The following is a 24,182-nucleotide window of genomic DNA, read 5'->3' as shown; positions in this document are numbered from 1 at the left end:
AGGATGACGGGCACTGGCATGGCCCCAGCACCCACTGTGGGGCTCCTGTGGGCACCTGCGACGACACCAACACGCGGCAGAGCTGGAGGGAGGCTGAGGACCCTGTCCCATGCTGCATCACTGTGGATGCACGGGGGATGCAGAGGAGTGGCAGGAGGGACAGGGAGGCCAAGGAGGGCACCCCTGTGCCTGGGGGCCAACCCCTGCATGAGGCCGAGGGGTATCAGTGCCCGGGCAGCTGGGATCTCCTTGCCAGAGCTGCTCCCCCTCCACTGGGCTGCGCTGGCCGGAGCTGGAGGGTCCCGGGGGCCACCGTGCTGCTCTGCGCGGGAAGAGGTACCTATGCCGTCTGTGCCATCTGGGCGGCTGGTTGCCATGGCTGATGTGGGAGTCCCTCTGGTGCTGCCAGGCTCCCCATCACACATGGTGTGAATATCCCCGAGGGAGTCGCAGGGCTGCAGCTGCCAGGGTGCTGAGGGGCAGTGCCAGAGGGAGTCGGTCCCCAGCCCACACTGCACCCAGGCCAGCCATGCGGGGCCCAAGCCCTGTGTGCCTGCGGGGGCAGATGCCAGCCGGCCTGTGGCCCTTCAGCCCCACTGCCGGCACACCACAGCAGCTGTGGCGAGGCTGGTGACGTTGGCGCACACGCTGCCCCACGTCCCGTTGTGGAAGACCTCCAGGCGCTCGGTGCAGCTGCTGCCGCCTGCCAGCCGCAGGACTGTGAGCTCTGCAAGGGGGCAGCATGGTGCAGGTGCACGGCTCAGGCGGGCGTGGGCAGACACCCCCACTGTCCTGGCCGCTCCGCCCACCTCCCTGGGGCACTAAGAGAAGCACCCCAAGGAGCGGACACCTCGAGGCAGTGGGGCAAAGGTGCTCCCCCCCCCCCCCCCCCCCGCCCAGGACTGCTCAGGGTGTGGGGAGATGATCAGGGTGGTTAGCCCCACAGTATGGGGGAGCTGCCTCTCCTGATGGGAAGGCACGGTGCTGGGAACAGCAGCACTGCCACGCAGGCTGTGGTGCCTCTTACCTCCCAGCCCTGCTGCCTCGGAGACCTTCCTTGCTCGGCCCCTGACCGGGGGCCGCTCCGGGGTGCAGCGTGGCCACGGCATCATTGTACCCATCTAGGATGTAGTCCCTGGGCAGGGCAGGAGTGTCTGTCCATGCAGTAGAGGGTGGTGGCTGACCTGCTGGAAAGCAGCCATGCAGAGAAGGACCTGGGAGGCCTGGTGGACAGCAAGCTGACTGTGAGCCAGCACCGTGCCCTTGTGGCCAAGAAGGCCAAGGGTATGCTGGGCTGCATTAGGCAGAGTGTTGTCAGCAGGTGGAGGGAGGTGATCCTGTGCCTCTGCTGAGCCCTGGGGAGGCCACGTCTGGAGTGCTATGTGCAGTTCTGGGCTCCTCAAGATGAGAGAGACATGGAGCTCCTGGAGTGAGTGCAGCAAAGGGCTCCTAAGATGCTGAAGGGACGAGAGCATGTGTCATGCGAGGAAAGGCTGAGAGAGCTGGGCCTGTTCATGGTGGAGAAGAGAAGCCTGAGTGGGGGGATTTTTATTGATTAGTATAACTATGTGAAGGGAGTGTGTGAAGAGGATGGGGCCAGACTCTTTTCACTGGTGCCCAGTGATGCCTCCAATCAAGGAGACAAAGCATCTGCCCTGCTCTCCCAGATGGGGGCTTTGCTTGTTGGCAGGCAGGAAGGCAGACCATAGCCTCCCTCCAAGACATCTCCACTTGTCACACTGTTGTCCTGCCCTTGTGTTTGGGCTGCAGGCCTGCCTTACAGCAAGGGAAACCTCCAGTGAGGAGAGGAAGCCTGCCAGCTGCTCCACCACTGCTGCATCGGGCGGCGCTGCCCATGCTTGGCTCTTTCCACAGAGCAGCACTCGCTCTATGGCAGTCCCTGATATGGGCAGTGTGCACCACCAGCAGTGGTGAATGTCAAGCTGGTGCCGCGCTGCTCTGGGGCAGGTGTGGGTCACAGTAGCTGGGGCCCTGTGCAGGGCAACATCCCCGTGTAGGATAGCGTGGGCAAAAGACCCACAGCAGCAACAGTGATTAACTGGAGCCGTGCAAGGCCGGCAGGAGAGTTCCTGTCTCTGTGCAACAGGGCTCACGCTGAGCAGGACATGCTCCGTTTCTGCCCCAGCCACCCCTGGTGATACGGCAATGTGCCCAAAGCCTTCACCTTGGGGCCAAGGCTCCAAATATTCTTTTATTTGTATTTTTATTTAATAGAAAAGAGAGAAATGCACAGTGGAAGCACAGACAAACTCAGGCAGCGCCTGGAGGGCTGCGTGGGAGGGATGATGGAGGCATATCTCCATGGTGCTCATAGTCTCTGGCCGGCCCAAGTGGGCAGTTAATGAGACAGACGATGCCTGCCGTGGCTGACCTGTGGCTGCGTGGGGGCAGAGCTCCATGGCACCACGCGTGTCCTCAGGGACTGCTGCAGTGTGGCCCTGCCGTCCTCACAGCAATGTCCCGGGGCCGCTGGCACCAACATCGTCATAGCCCGCATCCCGGGGTGCTGAGGCTGGTGCATCTGTCGCAGCTCCCGGCAGATCCAAGTGGCTCAGCGAGGATGGACTCCGCACTGGGGACAGCATGGCTGGTGCCTCTAGGGGCCGTTTCATCCCCCGGCTGCCAGGCCAGGGCCAGGGCTCCCCCTGTGCCCAGGCACTGCCCACCACCGTGGTAGAGCACGGGGGAGCCGCCTCTCCCAGCGTGATGGCACAGCGCTGGGAAGGGCAGTGCTGCTGTGTGGGCTGCGGCACCTCTTACCTCCCAGTGCTGCCACCTCGGAGACATCTCCATCGCTTTCGCTCGGCCCCGGAGCAGCGACCTCTCCCAGGTGCAGTACGGCCGTGGCATCGTCGTACCCGTCCAAGGGGTCGTGTCTGGGCAGTGCAGGGGTGTCTGCGACAGACAGGGCAGTGAAATGAAGTTCCAGGGCAGGGGTCGTGTAGTGCCAGCCCCCACTGGCCACGGAGCTGGGGGTGCCGACATGGGGGCCAGCTGCATTGGGATGCCAGCTCTCGGATGGAGTCAGCAGCCAGGAGGTGCGGCCCCAGCTTTGAGTGCCGGCCCAGAAAATAACTGAGCGCCATGTGGCCATGCTGCCCAGGCACGATGTGAGTCCCCTGCTGGCACCGGCTGCGGCGCGAGGGCTGCGGCTCTGCACCCCAGCCCTGTACTTGCTGCTGTCGTGGGGCTGCTGGCCTCCACGCTGTCACTGGTGTAATACGAGAGCTTTGTCACTGAGCCATCTGAAGGTGAGTCTGCGCGATGGGGCATTAGGGGAGGCTTCCCAGCCTCAAAGGCTGGCCAGCACCCTGGGCAGGACAGCCTCGCCACACAGCGGGGACTGTGAGGGGTCAGGATACAGCCCTGCTCTGCAGCTTCCCATGGTCAGCACATGGCCGGGCTCTCAGCCCGGCTGCTGCAGCAATGGGTGCGTGAGGGTCTCAGTGCAGAGACCTCCCTCCCCAGGAAGAGGCACCGGGCTGGGCTGGCCTGAGCACGGGAGTCAGGGTGCATGCACCTGAGCCACTGGGCACCTCCTGGTACTCCGGCATCAGAGTGTAGTCGAGCTCCTCATAGACGGCCTCAGAGATTGCGTCCGTGGCTCTGCCAGGGCCTGGAAAGCAAGGGCAGCCATAACCCCAGGCTGCGGGAGCAGCACATGGGATGGTGGGGGTCACCAGCTGTGACCTTGATAACCCTGTGGCACAGCCCCACTGCTCTGCCCCATCCTCCGAGCAGCTCTGGTGCCCCTGCCTGGCCTCTGTGCTGCGCCGGGTCCTGCCTTCGCTCAGCACTGGCCTCCTGGCTTCCACTGCCACGCCTGCCCCCAGCCTGTGCAGCCAGGCTGCCCCATGGCCAGGCAGTCCCCAGGGCCATCAGCAGCCCCCAGCCCTGACTGGCTCTGCCCTGACTCCTCGTCCTAGTAGCTTCAGCCCCAGAGACCACCGGCACAACCCACCTCTGTGCTGAGCCATGGCACGCCATGCCTGCACAGCGAGGGTCCCCAGGGCCAGGCAGAGCAGGGTGCCCAGGACGATACAGAGCATGGTGGGCACTGGCATGGATCCAGCCCCTGCCGTGTGGGTCCTGTGAGCACCTGCGACGACACCGACACGAGCTGCACGGCTGGAGGGAGTCTGGCCATGTCCCATGCTGCATCACTGTGGACGCACAGCGGGATGCAGGGGAGTGGCTGGTGGGACAGAGAGGCTGCACCACCCCGAGCTGGAGGATCCCTGGGGCCACCGCGCTGCCCTGTGCAGGCAGAGCTACCTGTGCAGGCTGTGCCATCTGGACAGCTGGTTGCTGTGGCTGATGTGGGAGTTGCTCTGGTACCTCCAGGCTCCCTGTCGCACAAGATGTGGGTGTCCCCAGGGGAGTCGCAGGGCTGCAGCTGCCAGGGTGCCGAGGGGCAGTGCCAGAGGGAGTCGGCCCCCAGCTCGCACTGCACCCAGGCCAGCCACGCGGGGCCTGAGCCCTGTGTGGTTGTGGGTGTAGGTGACAGCCGGCCCCCAGCCCCACAGCCCAGCTGCTGGCACACCACAGCGGCTGTGGCAGGGCTGGTGCCATTGGCGCACACACTGCCCCACGTCCCATTGTAGAAGACCTCCAGGCGCCCGGTGCAGCTGCTGCCGCCTGCCAGCCGCAGGGCTGTGAGCTCTGCAAGGGGGTAGCATGGGGGCGTAGGCACAGCTCAGGCGGGGCTGGGCAACACCCCTGCTGTCCCGGCCACTCCGCCCACCTCCCCGGGTCACCATGAGAAGCATCCTAAGGAGTGGACACGGCAGGGCAGTGGGGCGAAGGTGCCGTCTCACTCCCTGGACTGCCCAGGGTGTGGGGAGGTGGGCAGGGAGGCCGGTCGGGAGGGCTGATGCCACAACCGGTCCCACAGCCCCGCTGGCCCTGGCCCTGGTGGAGCGCGGTGCTGACCTGAGCAGATGGCTGCCGCACCAGCACCCTCCTTACAGCCACGCTGCCCCAGGGCCAGGGCTGGGGCTGGTGCCGGGGCTGGGCAGTCCCAGAGTGTCGCCTCGGCCCCGGAGCAGGCGCCAGCACCCAGCCACACTGGCCCCGAGCCCCGGCCGTAGCGGGCCGAGCCGGGCACTGCCAGGACCTCGCCGCAGCCCAACTGGTGGCAGACGACAGCGGCGTCCCACAGGTCCCAGGTGTCCTCGCAGACGCGGCTCCAGGTCCCCTGCACGTAGACCTCCACTCTCCCAGCACAGCGCCCAGGGCCACTCACCAGCCGGACGCGCTGGCTCCCTGCAGCCAGAGACAGCTTGGGTTGGGGCAGCTGCTCGGGCCCCCACAGTGTTCCGGGGCCCTTCCCGGCACACTCACCCGAGCACACAACTGCCGCTTCCTCGGCATGGTCCGGCGGCACGGCGCTGGGCAGCGTGGAGTTGCACTGGGCCAGGCGAGCCTCCGTGCCCACACACCGGAGCCCGCTCAGCCCCAGGGGGCTCGAGCCTGGCCCCAGCACTGGGGCAGTATAGGCCTTCTGCACCGTGCCGCACCGGAGCTGCCGGCACACCACGCTGGCACTGCTGGCATCCCACTGCTGTGCCAGGACTCGGCCCCAGGCCCCACCCAGGGCCACCTCCAGGCGCCCGTCACAGCGGCTCTCCCCGTCCACCAGCCGCAGGGGTTCAGTGCCACCTGTCCCCGCACAGAGGGCAGATGTCCTGAGGCTCTGTGGGGACCGTGGGGTGCCAAGGAGTCCCACAGGATGCTGGGGGACAGCATGGCCCCACTGCCCTCCTCCTGCCCATGTGCCTGCTGCCCTATGCCTGGGCTCAGCCCTCCTCCTGCCCTGACATGGCCCTGCTTCCCCAGATGGGCCCTGTGCCCCACAGCTCCTGGTGGCAGTAGGGGGAGTGGGGTACCCTTCCTTTTTGGGGTGCTGGGTCCCCTCCCCCCAGGAAGCCCTTGTGGCTGGCACCACCTGCCCCACACGCACCTGAGCAATTGACTGCAGCAGCGTGGTCCGGCGAGCAGGCAGGGATCCCCAGCACCGTGGCAGGGCACTCTCCCAGGTGGGACTCGGTCCCGCTGCAGTGAAATGTGTCCTGCCACAGCGGGCCGCTCCCTGTCCCAAAATACCCTCCACGGGGCACGGAGGCGGCAAAGCCGCAGCCGAGGTGGTGGCAGAGCACCTGGGCATCGGGCATGTCCCAGCCGGCATCGCAGAGGGAGCCCCAGGTGCCGCGTGCCTCCAGCTCCACCCGCCCTGTGCACTCTGTGCTGCCGTTCACCAGCCTGAAGCCCGTGTAGGCTGGGAGGGAGAAAAGGGTGCTGGAGATGAAGGCCTCATGTCCCCTGCTCTGCAATGGTGGGGGCACGCAGGCATGGCAGCCCTCTGCCTCCCACACCCCGCTGCCTTCCCGCACCCCTGGGGGCTGCCACAAGCCAGCCCACAGCCTCCCTACCCTGTCCCTGCCCTGGGCACCCCTGTCCCTGCTGCCCGTCTCCCCGCGCCTCCCGCTGCAGCTTCTGCCCCACGCCCTGCTCTCTTACGGGAGCAGATGATGGCAGCGTCGCTGTTGTGCGTGCAACCCTGGCCATGGGGCAGCCTGCGGGCGCAGGCAGACAGGAGGGATTCGTTGCCTGCACACTCAAAACCCCCGTCCCAGATGGGCCCGGCTCCTGCCCCAAAGCGTGCTGCCCCAGTGATGGCCAGAGCTGCTCCGCAACCCAGCTCCTTGCAGATGACGTGGGCGGTGTTGAGGTCCACGTGGGCCTTGCAGAGGGTGACCCAGCCTCGGCCCTGCCTGACCTCCACGCGGCCCAAGCAGGCGCCGTCCCCGCCGACCAGCCGCACAAACCCTGCCGGAGGAGAGAGTCTGGGGTCTCTTGGGGGTCTGTGGAACACGCTGGGGGCTTGCAGGTGGGTTGCCCCCATAATCCTGGTGCTGGCATAGCGGGGCCTGAGTGCGAGGCAGCCTGGAGGGACCCCATGGCTCTTACCTTGGCAGACCACACCAACATCCCAGTCATGGGGGCCAGGGTATGGCCCCCATCCCGGGACAGTGCATTCCCAGAGTGCAGACTCATCCCCGCGACAGTCCACAAGAGCCAGTTGAATAGGTCCAGACCCTCTCCCAAAGTGGGTCGAGTCATGGGCGCTTTTGGCCGAGCCACAGCCCAGCTGCTGACACACCACCTCGGCATCCTCCATGTCCCATACGTCATCTGCCACCGTTCCCCACTGGCCCCGCAGCTTCACCTCCACTCTGCCTGCACAGGGACCACCTCCATTCACCAGCCTGAGCTCCACAGCATCTGTATTAGAGGTGCCCTCAGGGCATGAGGGTGCTGCACTCTAGCTCTACTCTTGTACCCCATCTGTGCCTGGGCAGGCCCCAGTGGGGAGGCCCTGTGCATAGCCATGCCATCTCCCAACTGCACGCAGCCAAGGGTCTGCTCCCCGGCAGAGTATCCTGATCCCTCACCTGAGCACGTCACCCCAACATCTGTGTCATGGCCACAGTAGTGCTGGCCCCAGCCGTAGTGGGGACAGTGGTGGAGTGCTGTCTCAGTGCCACGACATAGAAAAGGTTGCAGCCAAATCCGGCCAGCACCTGCCCCGAACGGCATGTATGGGGAAGTCCTTGCCACGGTGCCACATCCCAGCTGCCTGCAGACCACGGAGGCCCCACGGACATCCCAGATGAAGTCATAGCTGCACACGGTGCCCCACTGGCCCTCGTGCTTCACCTCCACCCGACCGGCGCAGCGGCTGCCTCCGTCAACCAGTCGCAGCTCCCCAGTGCCTGTGGGTGCCCATGTGGGACCATAAAGGAGGACATGGAGTCCCAGCATGGTGTCAGTGTTGTCTGGTGTAGCATGCCCTGCCAGGCTGGCCAGGGAGCTCTGTCCCACAGCTGTTCCCTGCCCTGATGGCCTCCACTCCCCACTGCGGGCCTGGCTTTTGGACCCTGGCATATGGCTGTGTGGGTGGAAAAGCCTTGGGTGCACTGCAGGACACCAGGTGTGAAGAAAGGTAGGGCCATATCCAGACCCTGAATGTCCAGCACCCGATGCAAGGTGAACACAGCAGAGGACATGTCCTGCCACGTGCTCAGTGTTCGGCCCCACTGCAAAAACCCAGTCCCCAGCGCAGTGCAGGCACCGTGGGCCCCTGGGGGCTGCCCAGGTGGTGTGCCTCCACTGGTGCCTCTGAGAAGCCCACCCAGAAGGTCACGCACAGACCCATGGTGGCCACCCCAGCTCCACGGTGGCCTCCCCAACCCCAGGGCTGCCTCCCACTCTCAGCGTGAGGGCAGGCAGCTCCAGCCCCGGGGAGCCCGCAGGCACTCACCCCTGCAGAGCTGCACGCACAGCAGCAGTCCCAGTGCGCTGGCAAGGAGCTGGCTGATGGTGGCCATCCCAAACACCTCCTGCCCAATGCTGCGGTCCCCAGCTCCTGCTTGCCTCCTGGGCCACCAGAGGCCCCCGCTATGGGGAGGGCAATATATAGGCAGAATCGCAGGCCTCGCTGCCAGGGGAGCCAATCAACGGCATTAGGCACCTTTTGAGATGTTATCAGGAGGGTTATCTCCCATCTGACGGAGCCCCAGCCTCCAATAACCTTCTCCATCCCCGTGCATGCCCATATATGTTTCTCGGCTCCACTTCTGCCATCACGCGCTCCCCACCAGTGGGTGGGTGCCTGCCTGGCTGTCCCCGTGGGGAGCCTGATGATGATCTGAGCAGGACTCCCTGCCTGGGTGCTGCAGCAGGTGCAGGGTGTGCTGGCCCTCCCTATGCCTGATCCCGCATGGGTCTGGGTGTGTCACACTGTGCCAGGGAGTGTGGCAAGAGCCCTTCCTTGACAGGGACCGTCCTCTGCAGGGGGCAGCATCTGCTGCAGGCTCCTTGCTGCTGTGGGGCTGACCTCTGGCACCAGGTCCCTCCTCACTGCAGCCCTCCACATGGGGCAGGCACTGGGGCTGGCTCTGGGCTAGAAAGCTCCAGGGCGGCACCAAGTCAAGCCCAGCCCCAGGCTCCATGGCACATTGGCAGGAGGGCCTGGGCCCCTCACAGCAGCCTGTGGGTGGATGGAGGTGCTGCCCAGTTGCCTGCAGGCCTGTGCCCCTCAGCCCCACAGCCCCCATGATAGCCACGCTTGCCGCATGCAGTGACGGGGAAGGAAGGAGGTGGTTCCCCCACTGCACACCAGCCCCCAAGGGGAAGCAGCTGCAGCAGCCTGAGTGCTGCTCTGTGTCAGAGCACAGGCATCTGCTGGGCCTGCTGAACAGCCAGCATCTCACCACCTGCTTCTGTTTCTGCTCAGCCAGCTGCATTTCAGAGTATGATAACGCTAGGCTTCTGTGTATCAGTATCTCTTTGCAGTGCCAGTGCCACAGAGACCTGGAGCAAATCCAGAGCAACTGAGGGGCTCTTGGACAAATCTGAGGGATATGGGAGACCGGTGTTGGTTCCCTTGAGCCTGCTAGTCAAGGGGACATTTTGGGTAGGAGTGGGGACATCCCCCAGGTGAATATCACTCTGCATGGGTGTTGTCACTTGTAGGGCTTTGCCTCCCCAGCATCTGCCTAAGTGCAGCACAGCCAGCAGGGAATGAAGGAGAGCCTCCGCCGAGCACAAGGGTGGTCTGTCGTGAGGCTCAGGAGATGAGCTGATGTCTCAGGAGGGTGGCCTGGATAAGCTGTCCCGAACTCCAGTGAAAAAGGGCACATAGAGGAGGAGGAAGGGAGAAGCAGCTTTGCCAACGAGGTCTCCCAGGCTGCTGTGCTTAGGGAAAGGGCTCAGGCAGGAGAGGAGGGTCCAGTAGTGCATTAGAATCAGGACTGCCTGCAGGAACTCTCTTATCATGTGTGCTCTGCATTTCTGTTTGTACGCTAAAGCAAGAGGAAGCACAGTCAGCTTGAAAGGGAGCTCGATTTCTTAGGAGCTCCTCGTCAGTAGGGTTACTCTAACAGCACACCAATGCTATGTGACACTTGTTTGACACCATGGTTAAGGAGAACTGCCAAAAGCTGAGGAAGGGCTGGTGTGGAGCCAGCCTCAGGAAATGTGGGAGGAATGGAGGGATGTTGTCTAAGCAGGCACGGATGGGGCTGAGAAGGTCAAGGCCCATTTGGCTCGTATGATGCTTAAGGGATGGGGGCATCTGTCACACGCGGAAAGGCTGAGAGAACTGGGCCTGTTCATGGTGGAGGACGGAAGCCTGTGGGGGGATCTTTATCAGTGGGCATAAATATCTGAAGGGAGGGTGTCAAGAGCTTTTCAGTGGTGCCCAGCGATAGGATGAGAGGCAACGGTCACAACCTGAAACCCAGGAAGTTCCGTCTGCCCGGAAGGATAAGCTTCTTTCCTGTGAGTGTGACGGAGCCCGGGAACAGGTTTCCTGGGGAGGTCGTGGAGTCTCTGTCCTTGGAGGCATTGCAGAGGCATCTGGATAGGGTTCTGGGCGATGGGCTTTAGATGACCCTCATGGGCAGGGGCATTGGCCTCGATGATCTCCAGAGGTCCCTTCCAACCTCTGCCGTTGTGTGCTTCTGTGCTTCCGTGAACACAAGGCAGAGTGGAGAGCAGAGTCAGTCGTGCCACGCTGTCGGCCCTGTGCAGATGCGCTTAATTGTCACCCCAAGGCAAAAGGATCTGGAAAGCTCTGGCCACTTCAAGGCCTTCCTGACACAAAGAGCTTCTTTACCCTGTGCGGCATTGGCCTGAGGTTGCACTGCCACTGCCGAGCTGCCAGGCCCTGCTCCCTGCTAGTGCAGGTGCTGGTGCAGAGCTGGGAGGGCAGAGGGAGACAGTGCCTGGGATGGTTCAGTCCAGCCTGCACCTGCGTTCCCCCCCTGTATGGCCTGTTTCTCCCCACCGACTGCAGTGGGAACATGGGACGATGCCACTTCTGGTCTGTGCCCTTTTCAGGTCCGGTGAATCAGGCACAGCCCCAGCCCTGCCCCCTTGTTTCCCTCCCGCACAACGCCTGGAAGGGTGGCTGCTTCAGCATCTGCAGTAGGTAGCTAGGTGGATTTGGTTGTCAAGAGGACCTGTGCTCGTGGCTGGCTGTACCAGCAAAGCAGTTCAGCCCAGCAATGCCTTGCAGGTCTCTCAGGCCACCTCTAAGTTGTGGCAGCAGCACCCACCCAAGGGCAGGGGAGTTCCCAGCACCTCGCTCCACCTCGGAATGCACCCTCCATCCAGCATCCCGGAACCCCCTTCCAAGGCAGGGACGAGGGTGGCCAGCACCTGCCCACAGTTGCGTCACAGCTGGTGGGAATCCCTCCCTGCCCAGGCAAGCTCAGCTGCCACGTGGGGACATTTTTCCCAGCTGTGACACAACAGACAGCTCCAGTGCCCCAGTGTGGGGATTTTCCCACTGTGTGCAGACAGCAGGGATGAGGTGCAGACCAGCAACTGAGTCAGGACTCTCACAGGACACATCCTACCTTGGCTGCAAACCTCAGTGCATAGCCACTTGCTTCCCTAGTTGAAAGAGTAGCAGGTCACAGCAACAGAAGCTGTCGGGAAGTGGACTAGTGGCAGGGGCTTGTCAGACCTCAGCATTCCGGTATGGGCTGCGTACAAATGCTGGCAGGCCTTGCAGAGAGACAAGAGTGGGACAGAAAGCTCATGTAGTGTAACCATTTAGCACGTAGACCTTCTGTGTTTAACTGGTGGGACAATCACGGGAGGTATCAAAGCTGTGAGCTGATTATAGAGATGGAAGTGCAGCAGTTGGGAAGCCGGAGAGGGATATTTAGCATGGAGAGACGTGCATTCAGCTTTCTTCCCAGGCCCGCTTTGTACCCCTTGTGGGTGATGCCTCCAATCACGGACATAAAGTGTGTGCCTTGCTGTCTCGGATGGGGCCAACGCTTGGTGGCATGCAGGAAGGCAGGCCGTGGCCTCCCTTCGAGGCACCCCCATCCATAATGCCACCGTCCTCCCCCACCGGTATGACAGCACAAAATTCCCTTCTTCCCTTGAGTGCAACCAGCTCCTGCTGCATTTCTTCCATTAATCCCGATATGTTCAATCTTTCAATAGTGCAAGAAAAAGAGAAGAACTGCTAAAATGACCCCAGGTACTCACTGCCACCTGAGACCGCAGGGCATGGTCCACCTCGATGGCGGTACACTGTCCTGGCCCCACAGCATCCGACCTCAGGGAGCCTGCACGGCCACAGCCCTGCTGCCATGCCCACTCCCTGCCCATGGCTTTCACTGTCCTGGGGCTTCGAGGGGAAAGAGGCAGAAGGTATCCAAAGCCTAACAGCTCACGGGATTTGCCACGCTGGCCTCCAAGCAGCCCTGGTGCACCCAGGGCTGTGCAGGCGAGAGAGGGACACTGTGGTTGTCCTGTCTCAGTGTCTGCTCAGGTGAACCACATCTGTGTTTCAGTCTTTTCCAGCTCTGAGTTAGGGAACAGGAGCCAGGGTTAAGCACAGTGCCGATCCTATATCGGGAGGGTTTCGTTACAATTCCAAGGACAAGATTAAGACACTAAAACTGGTCAAATATCGTACAGCCTTTTAACTTTATTTTCCACGAAGTGGGGAGAAAAGTTGGGGAAAGGCAAAGGGGAGGAGAGAGAAAGACAGAGGGGGAGAGAGAGAAAGAGAGAGAGAGAGAGAGAGAGAGAGAGAGATATCACCACTCGTGGATCCAGCGGCATCCTGTTGGTCCTCTTCACCCTGGGTGTAAATTTTAGCGATGCGCGTGCAGTAATTACAACTCGAGCAGGATCCAGCCCTAGGTTCCCGCTGAAAAGTTCAGAGCCAAATCAAGGCAAATTAAATAAATAAATTGTAATGACATGCATGCAATAGTTACAGCTCGAGTTGGGTGCCTCTGAAGAGGGACCCTGAACAAAGAAATCCCTGGGCAATTATAGCTTTTTCAAATTAAGTTTCCCACCCATCATGTGGTAGTTCAGACCAATACTAATTTTTAGGTCTGGGGTCTCCTGCTCCTTATTGGGTCTCCTCGTTGTTCCTAGGCAGGCTGTTTTTCTCCCTTACCTTTACTGTTGCGGTTTCTGCTGACACGTGTTTTGATTCCTCTGGTCCTGCCCATGTCTCTCAAGGCCCTGACAAAGAGGTGTTGTTCCAGCAATTAGCACTGCCCCAGCAGTGACAGTAGGTGTTATCTCCCAAGGTCCCGAGGAAGGGGATATAATCCAGATCCCCTCCTAATTAACACTGTTTCAGCAGTGAGAGGCAGCTTTGTTTCCCAGGGTCCTGGCGCCTAAGCAGACCTTATTTCAAAGCTTTGACATCCTCCCTTTCGGAGTGTGAAGCACAGGAAGGCAAACTGCTTGTAACTCCCTTATTTTTCCAGCCTGCACCAGCTCTGGGGCCCTTTCTCACTGAACTAGGAGTGCGGCCTAAGGCTTCAGCAAATTCAGCTACTCATGCTAAGCAAGTTTTATAAAAGTTGTGCTAAGCAGCAGTAATTTGCAGTCCAGGTCCCAAAGTCTCTGTCCGATCGTGGTCTGGTTCAGCGCAGGCTCAGTGTGTCCCGGGTGGTCGCAGGGAGACCATTTCAGGGGTCGCAGCAGCTCAGTCCTGTTTCTGCCGGGAACAGATGGCTTGTTCGGGGTTATGGTTTGCTTGCACCTTATGTACCAAGAAATGTTTAAGGCAAAAGTTCACTCATCTTGTGCCACAAGCACATGGCAAGAGTCCGACAGGGCCCACCTGAACCACTCTGACCCAAGCCGGGCTCTGTGCCACCTCTTGTTGGGGCAGGAGGTCACAGGGGCCTTGAGCTATTGTTTCAGGTTTCTCTTTAGCTCGGGGGTGCACAAGTCCAGAGAGTGCAACTCCGTACTTGCGTCCCCTAGGACACCGCAGGGCCTGCTTGCTGTCTGAGCAAGAGGCATTGGCCATGCAGGGCTCAGGTGGCTCGTGGGTCCATGTGGGCTGTGCCTGTCAAAAACCATCCAGACTGTGAAGGCCAGGGGAGTGAGTGCAAGTGCTGGCTCCAGGCAGAGGCACTCCTGGTCCAGCCCAGATGGAAGAGTCCAAGTAGGGGCAATGACAGAGCTTGGAAATCAAGTCTGCTGCACTCCCTGAGGTAGAAAACATAGTCAAACTGTGTATAAAGGACTGCTCCTGCCCACTCCACGGTGATCTTCCTCCTTGTCATTGTCTTTCCCATCCCTGCAGCTCCCAGCAGCACAGTGGTGTGTGGCGCTTGTCCTTCTTCATGAGGTTGAAACAGCCGTGCCACAGTAACAGCAGCGTTAGCTTGCTTGTTGCCTGTGGCTGCATGTGTCTGGCTTACACTTGTGGTTTCCTGAACTACTCTTAGAGTACTACAATGCCAGGGGACATCTGTTTGACACCATGGTTAAGGAGAACTGCCAAAAGCTGAGGCAGGGCTTGTGTGGAGTCAGCCTCAGGAAACGTGGGAGGAATAGAGGGATGTTGTCCGAGTAGGAAGGATGGGGCTCAAAAGGTCCAGGCCGAGGCCCCTTTGGAGTTTAATGTGTTGAGGGATGTGAAGGAGAGCAAGCAGGGCTTCTTTAAATCCATCAATAACCAAAGGAGGAGAAGGGAAGTTGTGGGCTCACTGCTGACCGGGGAAAGGGCCCTGGTGACAAAGCATACAGAAAAGGCAGAGATCCTGAATGCTGCTTTGCTGCAGTCATTCCCATGAAGACGGGCCCTCCGCACATCCCAGGCCCTGGAGAGCTGGGAGAAAGCCTCAAGAGAGGAAGACATTTCCTTGGTGGAGGAGGATGGGCTTAGGGATCACTGAAGCAAACTGGACATCCACAAGTCCATGCACCCTCATGGCATGCCCCCAGGGGTGCTGACGAGCTGGCCAAGGTCCTTGCTAGGCCCCTCTCAGTCCTCTTTGGAAGCTGCTGGAGATCAGGAGAGGTGCCTGAGGCCTGGAAGAGAGCCAGTGCCACTCCAGTCTTGCAAGAGGGCAAGAAGGAGGGTGCAGGGAAGTACATGCCGGGCAGCCTCACCTCGATCCCTGCCAAGGTGATGGAGCAGCTCATCCTGGACACCACTGGCAAGCATGTGGAGGCTAAGAAAGTGATCCAGAGTAGCAAGTGTGGATTCCCAAAGGGGGAAATCGTGCTTAACCAGTGTGAGAGCCTTCTAGGATGGGATGCCTGGCTGGGTAGATGAGGGGAGAGCAGGGCAAGTTGTCTCCCTTGACTTGAGCAAGGCTTTGGGCACTGTCTCCCATCACATCCTCACAGGCAAGCTGAGGAAGTGTGGGTTAGATGGGCAGACAGTGAGGTGGCTTGAAAACTGGCTGTCTGGCAGAGCTCAGAGGGTTGTGATGAGCAGCACAAAGTCTCGTTGGAGGCCTGTAGCTAGCGGTGTCTGCCAGGGGTCCATGCTGGGTGCAGTACTGTTCATCTTCTTCCTCAGTGACGTGGATGAGGGGACAGAGTGCACCCACAGCAAGTGTGCTGATGATCGAAAACCAGGAGGAGTGGCTGATAGCCCAGAGTGCTGTGCTGCCCTTGCGAGCGAGCTTGACAGTCTGGGGAGATGGGCAGAGGGGAACCTCATGAAGCTGAATCAGGTGAAGTGCAGAGGCCTGCCCCTGGGGAGGAATACCCGCTGCAGCAGTAGAGGGTGGTGGCTGACCTGCTGGAAAGCAGCCGTGCAGAGAAGGACCTGGGAGGCCTGGTGGACAACAAGCTGACCGTGAGCCAGCACCGTGCCCTTGTGGCCAAGAAGGCCAAGGGTATGCTGGGCTGCATTAGGCAGAGTGTTGTCAGCAGGTGGAGGGAGGTGATCCTGTGCCTCTGCTGAGCCCTGGGGAGGCCACGTCTGGAGTGCTATGTGCAGTTCTGGGCTCCTCAAGATGAGAGAGACATGGAGCTCCTGGAGCGAGTGCAGCAAAGGGCTCCTAAGATGCTGAAGGGACGGGAGCATGTGTCATGTGAGGAAAGGCTGAGAGAGCTGGGCCTGTTCATGGCGGAGAAGAGAAGCCTGAGTGGGGGGATTTTTATTGATTAGTATAACTATGTGAAGGGAGTGTGTGAAGAGGATGGGGCCAGACTCTTTTCAGTGGTGTCCAATGATGCCCCCAATCAAGGAGACAAAGCGTGTGCCCTGCTCTTGCAGATGGGGCCTTTGCTTGTTGGCAGGCAGGAAGGCAGGTGGTAGCCTCCCTCTGAGACATTTGCAATTGTCACACTACTGTCCTGCCTTTGTGTTTGGGCTGCAGGCCTGCCTTACAGCAAGGGAAACCTCCAGTGAGGAGAGGAAGTCTGCCAGCTGCTCCACCATGGCTGCATCGGGCAGCACTGTTGATGCTCGGCTGTTTTTGCAGAGCGGCACTCACTCCATGGCAGCCCCTGCCATGGGCAGTGTGCCCCACCTGCGATGGCAAATGTCAGCCTGGGGCAGCACTGCCCTACGGCAGGTGTGGGCCACAGCAGCTGGGGCACCATGCAGGGAGGCGTCCCGGTGTAGGGCATCGTGGACGAAACACCGGCAGCAGCGACTGTGATTAACCAGAGCTGGGTGAGGGCAGCTGGAGAGTTACTGGCTCTGCGCGAGAAGGCTCATGCTGAGCAGGACGTGCTTCGTGTCTGCCCCAGCCACCCCTGTAAGATGGCAACATGCCCAAAGCACCGACCCTGGGGCCAAGGCTCAAAAAATTCTTGTTTTTTTAATAGAAAATGCACAGTGGAAGCACACACATGGAAGGCTGCATGGAGGGCTGCATGGAAGGGATGATGGAGGCAGTTTTCCACAGTGCCCGTAGTCCCCAGCAGGCCTGAGCAGGCGGTCAATCAGGCAGACGATTTCCTCTGTGGCCAGGCTGTGGCTCTGTGGGGGCAGAGTCACACGGCACCACGCATGTCCTCAGGGCTGCTGCAGCGTGACCCCACCATGCTCACAGTGACGTCCTGGGGCCGCTGACACCAACATCATCGTAGCCCACGTCCTTGGGCACTGAGGCTGGGGCGTCTGTTGTGGCTCCCGGCGGCTCCGGGTGGCTCAGTGAGGGCCGGCTCCCCACTGGGGACAGGAAGGCCGGTGCCTGTAGGGGCTGTTTCATGCCCTGGCTGCCAGGCCTGGGCTGGGGCACCCCACCGTGGGGCCCACCACTGCGGCAGAGTGCAGGGGAGCAGCCTCACCCGGCGGGACAGCACGACGCTGGGTATGGTAGGGCTGCTGCGCGGGCTGCAGTGCCTCTTACCTCCCAGCGCCGCTGCCTCAGAGAAATCTCCGTCACTCAGCCCCAGAGCAGCGGCCTCTCTCGGGTGCTGCATGGCCACGGCATCATCATACCCATCCGGGGGGTCATGCCTGGACAGGGCAGGGGTGTCTGTGACAGACGGGGCAGTCAAATGAAGGCTGGGGCAGGGGTTGCATTGTGCCAGCTGCCACCAGCCGCGGAGCTGGGGGTGCTGACATGGGGGCCCGCTGCGTGGGGCTGCCAACTCTGGGATGGAGGCTGCAGCCTGGAGGCTCGACCCTGGCCATGAGTGCTGGCCCAGAAAATAACCAAGGGCCACACGGCCATGCTGCTCCAGGTACTGCGTGTGGCCCCTGCTGGCACCAGCTGTGGTGCAAGGGCTGCATCTCTGGGCACATGGTAGCATGACCCTGCACCCCGGCCCTGTACCTGCTGCTGTCACAGGGCTGCTGGCCTCCACACTGTTGTCGGTGTAATACGGCAGCTTCGTTGCTGAGCCCTCTGACGGTGAGTCTGGAGGATGTGGTGTTAGTGGAGGCTGCCCAGCCCCATGGCCTGGCCAGCACCCTGGGCAGGACAGCCTCGCCATACAGTGGGGACTGTGGAGGGCAAGGAGATACCCCCCTGCTGCAGCTCCCCGTGGTCAGCAGGTGGCCAGGCTTCAAGCCCAGCTGCTGCAGCAATCAGTGCGTGGGGGCCTCAGTGCAGAGACCTCCCTCTCCAGAAAGAGGTGCCAGGCCGGGCCAGGCTGGGCCAGCAAGGGGCCGTTGGGAGTCACAGCCTGCCAGGCCCAGGGTGCACACACCTGAGCCACTGTGCACCTCCTGGTAATCCGGCGTCAGAGTATAGTCGAGCTCCTCATAGACGGCCTCAGAGATTGTGTCCCCAGCTCTGCCAGGGCCTGGAAAGCAAGGGCAGCCATAACCCCAGGCCATGGGCACAGCACATGGGATGGTGGGGGTCACCAGCTGTGCCCCTGATATCCCTGTGGCCCAGCTCCACTGCTGTGCCCCATCCGCTGAGTGGCTCTGGTGCCCCTGCCTGGCCCCCATGCTGCGCCGGGTCCTGCCCCTGCTCGGCACTGGCCTCCTGGCCTCCGCTGCTGCGCCTGCCCCCAGGCTGTGCAGCCGGGCCGTCCCATGGCCGGGCAGTCCCGGGAGCCATCAGCAGCCCCCAGCCCTGACTGGCTGTGCCCTGGTGCCTCGTCCTGGTAGATTCAGCCCCAGAGACCCCCGGCACGACCCACCTCTGTGCTGAGCCATGGTGCGCCTTGCCTGCATGGCGAGAGCCCCCAGGGCCAGGCAGAGCAGGGTCCCCAGGATGATGCAGAGGATGGTGGGCACTGGCATGGCCCCAGCACCCGCTGTGGGGCTCCTGTGGGCACCTGTGAGGACACCAACATGCGGCGGAGCTGGAGGGAGGCTGGGGACCCTGTCCCGTCCTGCATCACTGTGGATGCATGGGGGGCATGCAGGGGAGCGGCTGGCGGGACAGGGAGGCCAAGGAGGGCACCCCTGTGCCCGGGAGCCAACCCCTGCATGAGGCCGAGGGGTGGCAGTGCTCGGCAGCTGGGGTCTCCTTGCCAGAGCTGCTCCCCCTCCACTGGGCTGTGCTGGTCGGAGCTGGAGGATCCCTGGGGCCACCGTGCTGCCCTGCGCAGGCAGAGCTACCTGTGCAGGCTGCGCCGTCTGGGCATCCAGTTGCCATGGCTGGCGTGGGAGTTGCTCTGGTGCTGCCAGGGTCCCCGTCACATGTGATGTGGGTGTCTCCAGGGAAGTCACAGGGCTGCAGGTGCCAGGGTGCTGAGGGGCAGTGCCAGAGGGAGTCGGCCCCCAGCTCACACTGCACCCAGGCCAGCCACGCGGGGCCTGAGCCCTGTGTGGTTGCCGGTGCAGATGCCAGCTGTCCCGTGGCTCCGCAGCCCAGCTGCCGGCACACCACGGCGGCTGTCGCAGGGCTGGTGCCATTGGCGCACACACTGCCCCACGTCCCATTGTAGAAGACCTCCAGGCGCCCGGTGCAGCTGCTGCCGCCCGCCAGCCGCAGGGCTGTGAGCTCTGCAAGGGGGCAGAATGGGGGGCCACAGCTCAGGCGGGGGTGGGCAGACACCCCTGCTGTCCCGGTCACCCCGCCCACCTCCCTAGGGCTCCAAGAGAAGCACGCCCAGAAACGGACACGCTGGGGCAGTGGGGTGAAGGCGGCATCTTGCCCCCTGGGACTGCCCAGGGTGTGGGGAGGTGGTCAGGGAGTCTGGTGGGGAGGGCTGGCGCTACTGCCGGTCCCACAGCCACCCTGCACTCGTCCCTGGTGGAGCACAGCACTGACCTGAGCAGATGGCTGCCACACTGGCGCCCTGCTTGCAACCACGCTGCCCCAGGGCTGGGGCCGGGGCTGGGGCTGGGCAGTCCCAGAGCATTGCCTCGGCTCCGGAGCAGCCGCCGGCACCCAGCCACACTGGCCCCAAGCCCCGGCCGTAGTGGGCCGAGCCGGGTGCTGCCAGGGCCTCTCCGCAGCCCAGCTGGCGGCAGACGACGGCAGCGTCCCGGAGGTCCCAGGCATCCTCGCAGACGTGGCTCCAGGTCCCCAGGACGTAGATCTCCACTCTCCCAGCACAGCGCCCAGGGCCGCTCACCAGCCGCACCTGCTGGCTCCCTGCAGCCAGAGACCACTGGGGTCGGGGCAGCTGCTTGGGCCCCCGCGGCGCCCCGGGGCCCTTCCCAGCACACTCACCCGAGCACACAACCGCTGCCTCCTTGACGTGGCCCGGTGGCACAGTGCTGTGCAGTGTGGCGTTGCACTGGGCCAGGTGAGCCTCCGTGCCCACACACCGGAGCCCGCCCAGCACCAGGGGGCTTGAGCCTGGCCCCAGCACTGGGGCGGTGTAGGCCTTCTGCACTGTGCCGCACCGGAGCTGCCGGCACACCACGCTGGCACTGCTGGCATCCCACTGCTGAGCCAGGACTCGGCCCCAGGCCCCACCCAGGGCCACCTCCAGGCGGCCATCGCAGCGGCTCTCCCCGTCCACCAGCCGCAGGGGTTCCGTGCCACCTGTCCCCGCAGAGAGGGAAGATGTCCTGAGGTGCTGCGGGGACCGCGGGGCACCGGGGAGCCCCATGGGATGCCGGGTGACAGCATGGCCCCACTGCCCTCCTCCTGCCCGTGTGCCTGCTGCCCTATGCCTGGGCTCAGCCCTCCTCCTGCCCTGACATGGCACTGCTTCCCCAGATGGGCCCTGTGCCCCACAGCTCCTGGTGGCAGTGGGGGGAAGGGACACCCCTCCTTTTTGGGGTGCTGGGTCCCATCCCCACAGCAGGCCCTCGTGTCTGACGCCACCTGCCCCACACGCACCTGAGCAATTGACTGCGGCAGCGTGGCCCAGTGAGCAGGCGGGGGTCCCCAGCGCCATGGCAGGGCACTCTCCCAGGTGGGACTCGGTCCCGCTGCAGTGAAATGTGTCCTGCCACAGCGGGCCGCTCCCTGTCCCAAAATACCCTCCGCGGGGCACGGAGGCAGCAAAGCCGCAGCCGAGGTGGTGGCAGAGCACCTGGGCATCAGGCACGTCCCAGCCAGCGTCGCAGAGGGAGCCCCAGGTGCCACGCGCCTCCAGCTCCACCCGCCCTGTGCACTCTGTGCTGCCGTTCACCAGCCTGAAGCCCGTGTAGGCTGGGAGGGAGAAAGGGTGCTGGAGAGAAAGGCCCTGTGCAGCTACAATGGTGGGGGCACACAGGCATGGCAGCCCTCTGCCTCCCCACGCCCTGGGGGCTGCCACAAGCCAACCCACAGCCTCCCTGCCCCGTCCCTGCCCAGGGCACCCCTGTCCCCGCTGCTCGTCTCCCCATGCCCCCCGCTGCAGCCTCTGCCCCACACCCCACGCTCTTACGAGAGCAGATGACGCCAGCGTCACTGCTGTGTGTGCAGCCCTGGCTGTGGGGCAGCCTGCGGGCACAGGCAGACAGGAGGGATTCATTGCCTGCACACTCAAAGCCCCTGTCCCAGATGGGCCTGGCTCCTGCCCCAAAGTGTGCTGCCCCGGTGACGGCCAGAGCTGCTCCACAGCCCAGCTCCTTGCAGATGACATGGGCAGCGTTGAGGTCCACGTGGGCCTTGCAGAGGGTTGCCCAGCCTTGGCCCTGCCTGACCTCCACACGACCCGAGCAGGCACTGTCCCCACCGACCAGCTGCACAAACCCTGCCGGGGAAGAGAGTGTGGGGTCGCCTGGAGGTCCCTGGGACATGTTGGGGGGTTGTGGAGGGGCTGCCACCAGAGCTTTGGTGCTGGCACAGGTGGCCCCCGGGGGCGAGACAGCCTGGGCCGTGTCTGCCACAGCTCTTACCTTGGCAGACCACGCCAACATCCCAGCCATGGCTTCCATTGTACAGCTCCCATCCCTTGATAGTACATTCCCAGAGGGCGGACTCATCCCCGCGACAGTCAACGACAGCCAGATGAATTGGTCCAGACCCTTTCCCAAAGCGGCTCCAGGCATGGGCGCTTTTGGCTGAGCCACAGCCCAGCTGCTGACACACCACCTCGGCATCTTCCATGTCCCATTCGTTATCTGCCACCGTCCCCCACTGGCCCCGCAGCTTCACCTCCACTCTGCCTGCACAGGGACCACCACCTCCATTCACCAGCCTCAGCTCCACAGCATCTGCATTAGAGGTGCCCTCAGGGCATGAGAGTGCTGCCCTCCAGCGCCACTCCCACACCCGGGGAGTCCCTGGTGGGGAGGCCCTGGGCATGGCCATAATGGCTCCCAACCGTGCGCAGCCAAAGGGCTGCCCCCCAGCACAGTCACCTAATCCCTCACCTGAGCATGTCACCCCCACGTCCCAGTCATGTCCGCAGTAGTGCTGGCCCCAGCCATAGTGGGAGCAGTGGTGGAGCGCTGTCTCGGTGCCACGGCAGAAGGGTTGCAGCCAAATCCGGCCAGCCCCTGCCCCAAATGGGGTGTATGGGGAAGTCCTGGCCACGGTGCCACATCCCAGCTGCCTGCAGACCACGGAGGCCCCACGGACATCCCAGAGGAAGTCATAGCTGCACACGGTGCCCCACTGGCCCTCGTGCTTCACCTCCACCCGGCCAGCGCAGCGGCTGCCTCCATCAACCAGTCTCAGCTCCCCGGTGCCTGTGGGTGCCCATGTGGGACCACAAAGGAGGATGTGGAGCCCCCGCATGATGCCACGGGTGCCTGGTGCAGCCTGCCCTGCCAGGTTGGCCCAGGGGGCTATGTCCCACAGCTGTTCCCTGCCCTGATGGCCTCCACTCCCCACTGTGGGGCTGGCTCTTGGGCCCTGGCATATGGCCGTGTATGTGGAAAAGCCCTGGGGGCACTGCAGGATGTGAGCTGTGAAGAAAGGCAGGGCCAAATCCAGCCCCTGAATGTCCAGCACCTGACGCAAGGGGAAAACTGTGGGGCATGCATACTGCCACATGTGCTCAGTGTTTGGCCCCACTGCAAAAACCCTGTCCCCAGCACACCCCAGGCACCGCGAGTGCCCGAGAGCTGTCCAGGTGGGATGTCTCCACTGGTGTCCTTGGGAAGCCTGCCCAGCAGGTCACACACAGGCCCATGGGGGCCACCCCAGCCCCATCGTGTCTTCCCCATCCCCAGGGCTGCCTCCCACTCTCGACATGAAGGCAGGCAGCTCCAGTCCCGGGGAGCCCAGAGGCACTCACCCCTGCAGAGCTGCACGCACAGCAGCAGTCCCAGTGCGCTGGCAAGGAGCTGGCTGATGGTGGCCATCCCAAACACCTCCTGCCCCATGGTGCAGCCTCCAGCTCCTGCTTGCCTCCTGGGCCACCAGAGGCCCCCGCTATGGGGAGGGCAATATATAGGCAGAGGTGCAGGCCCCGCTGCCAGGGCAGCCAATCAACAGCGTTAGGCACCTTTTGAGACGTTATCAGGAGGGTTATCTCCCATCTGACAGAGCCCCAGCCTCCAATAACCTTCTCCATCCCCGTGCATGCCCATATATGCGTCTCGGCTCCACTTCTGCCATCACACGCACCCCACCAGTGGGTGGGTGCCTGCCTGGCTGTCCCCGTGGGGAGTCTGATGATGATCTGAGCAGGACTCCGCACCTGGGTGCTGCAGTGGGTGCAGGGTGTGCGGGCCCTTCCTATGCCTGATCCCGCATGGGTCTGGGTGTGTCACACTGTGCCAGGGAGCGTGGCAAGAGCCCTGCCCCAACAAGGACTGTCCTGTGCTGCGGGCAGCATCTGCTGCAGGCTCCTTGCTGCTGTGGGGCTGACCTCTGGCACCAGGTCCCTCCGCACTGCAGCCCTCCACATGGGGCAGGCACTGGGGCTGGCTCTGGGCTAGAAAGCTCCAGGGCAGCACCAAGTCAAGCCCAGCCCCAGGCTCCATGGCACATTGGCAGGGGGGCCTGGACCCCTCACAGCAGCTTGCAGGCGGATGGAGGTGCTGCCCAGCTGCCTGCAGGCCTGTGCCCCTCAGCCCCACAGTCCCCATGGCAGCCACGCTTGCCCCATGCAGTGACGGGGAAGGAAGGAGTTGGTTCCCCCACTGCACACCAGCCCCCACAGGGAAGCAGCTGTGGCAGCCCGAGTGATGCTCTGTGTCAGAGCACAGGCATCTACTGGGCCTGCTGAACAGCCAGCATCTCACCACCTGCTTCTGTTTCTGCTCAGCCAGCTGCATTTCAGAGTATGATAACGCTAGGCTTCTGTGTATCAGTATCTCTTTGCAGTGCCACTGCCACAGAGACCTGGAGCAAATCCAGAGTGATTGAGGGCCTCTTCAGACAAATCTGAGGGATATGGGAGACTGGTGTTGGTTCCCTTGAGCCTGCTAGTCAAGGGGACATTTTGGGTAGGAGTGGAGACCTCCCCCAGCTTAATATCGCTCTGTGTGGGTGGCATCACTGGCAGGGCTTTGCCTTTGTGATCATCACATTTAACCTCCCCAGCACCTACCTGAGTGTAGGACAGCCAGCAGGGAATGAAGGAGAGCCTCCAGCAAGCACAAGCCT

The 24,182-nt window shown here is 62.6% G+C and overlaps 2 protein-coding genes across 2 annotated transcripts; both read right to left on the bottom strand.

Moving 5' to 3' along the window:
• Positions 1-587: 587 nt before the first annotated feature.
• Positions 588-16,458, bottom strand: LOC135328617 (deleted in malignant brain tumors 1 protein-like). The gene is made up of 13 exons (XM_064513497.1): positions 16,399-16,458; positions 15,379-15,512; positions 8,345-8,460; positions 7,476-7,796; positions 6,991-7,305; positions 6,541-6,849; positions 5,984-6,298; positions 5,365-5,682; positions 4,954-5,286; positions 4,360-4,683; positions 3,542-3,637; positions 2,782-2,916; positions 588-727 (listed from the first exon to the last, which is right to left on the bottom strand). The coding sequence occupies exons 1-13, from the start codon at positions 16,456-16,458 to the stop codon at positions 588-590; spliced, it is 2,916 nt and encodes a 971-aa protein (XP_064369567.1).
• Positions 16,459-16,880: 422 nt separating this feature from the next.
• On the bottom strand, positions 16,881-22,954 carry LOC135328616 (scavenger receptor cysteine-rich type 1 protein M130-like). Its single transcript, XM_064513496.1, has 12 exons — positions 22,867-22,954; positions 21,998-22,315; positions 21,521-21,838; positions 21,067-21,375; positions 20,535-20,849; positions 19,917-20,234; positions 19,512-19,838; positions 19,028-19,243; positions 18,433-18,570; positions 17,992-18,087; positions 17,187-17,315; positions 16,881-17,005 (listed from the first exon to the last, which is right to left on the bottom strand). The coding sequence occupies exons 1-12, from the start codon at positions 22,952-22,954 to the stop codon at positions 16,881-16,883; spliced, it is 2,697 nt and encodes an 898-aa protein (XP_064369566.1).
• Between the last annotated feature and the right edge of the window lie 1,228 nt (positions 22,955-24,182).

The sequence above is a fragment of the Dromaius novaehollandiae genome, chromosome 5 (assembly GCF_036370855.1).
Source record: "Dromaius novaehollandiae isolate bDroNov1 chromosome 5, bDroNov1.hap1, whole genome shotgun sequence".
Taxonomy (NCBI): Eukaryota; Metazoa; Chordata; class Aves; order Casuariiformes; family Dromaiidae; genus Dromaius; species Dromaius novaehollandiae.
This window is presented reverse-complemented; position numbering and strand designations above follow the sequence as displayed.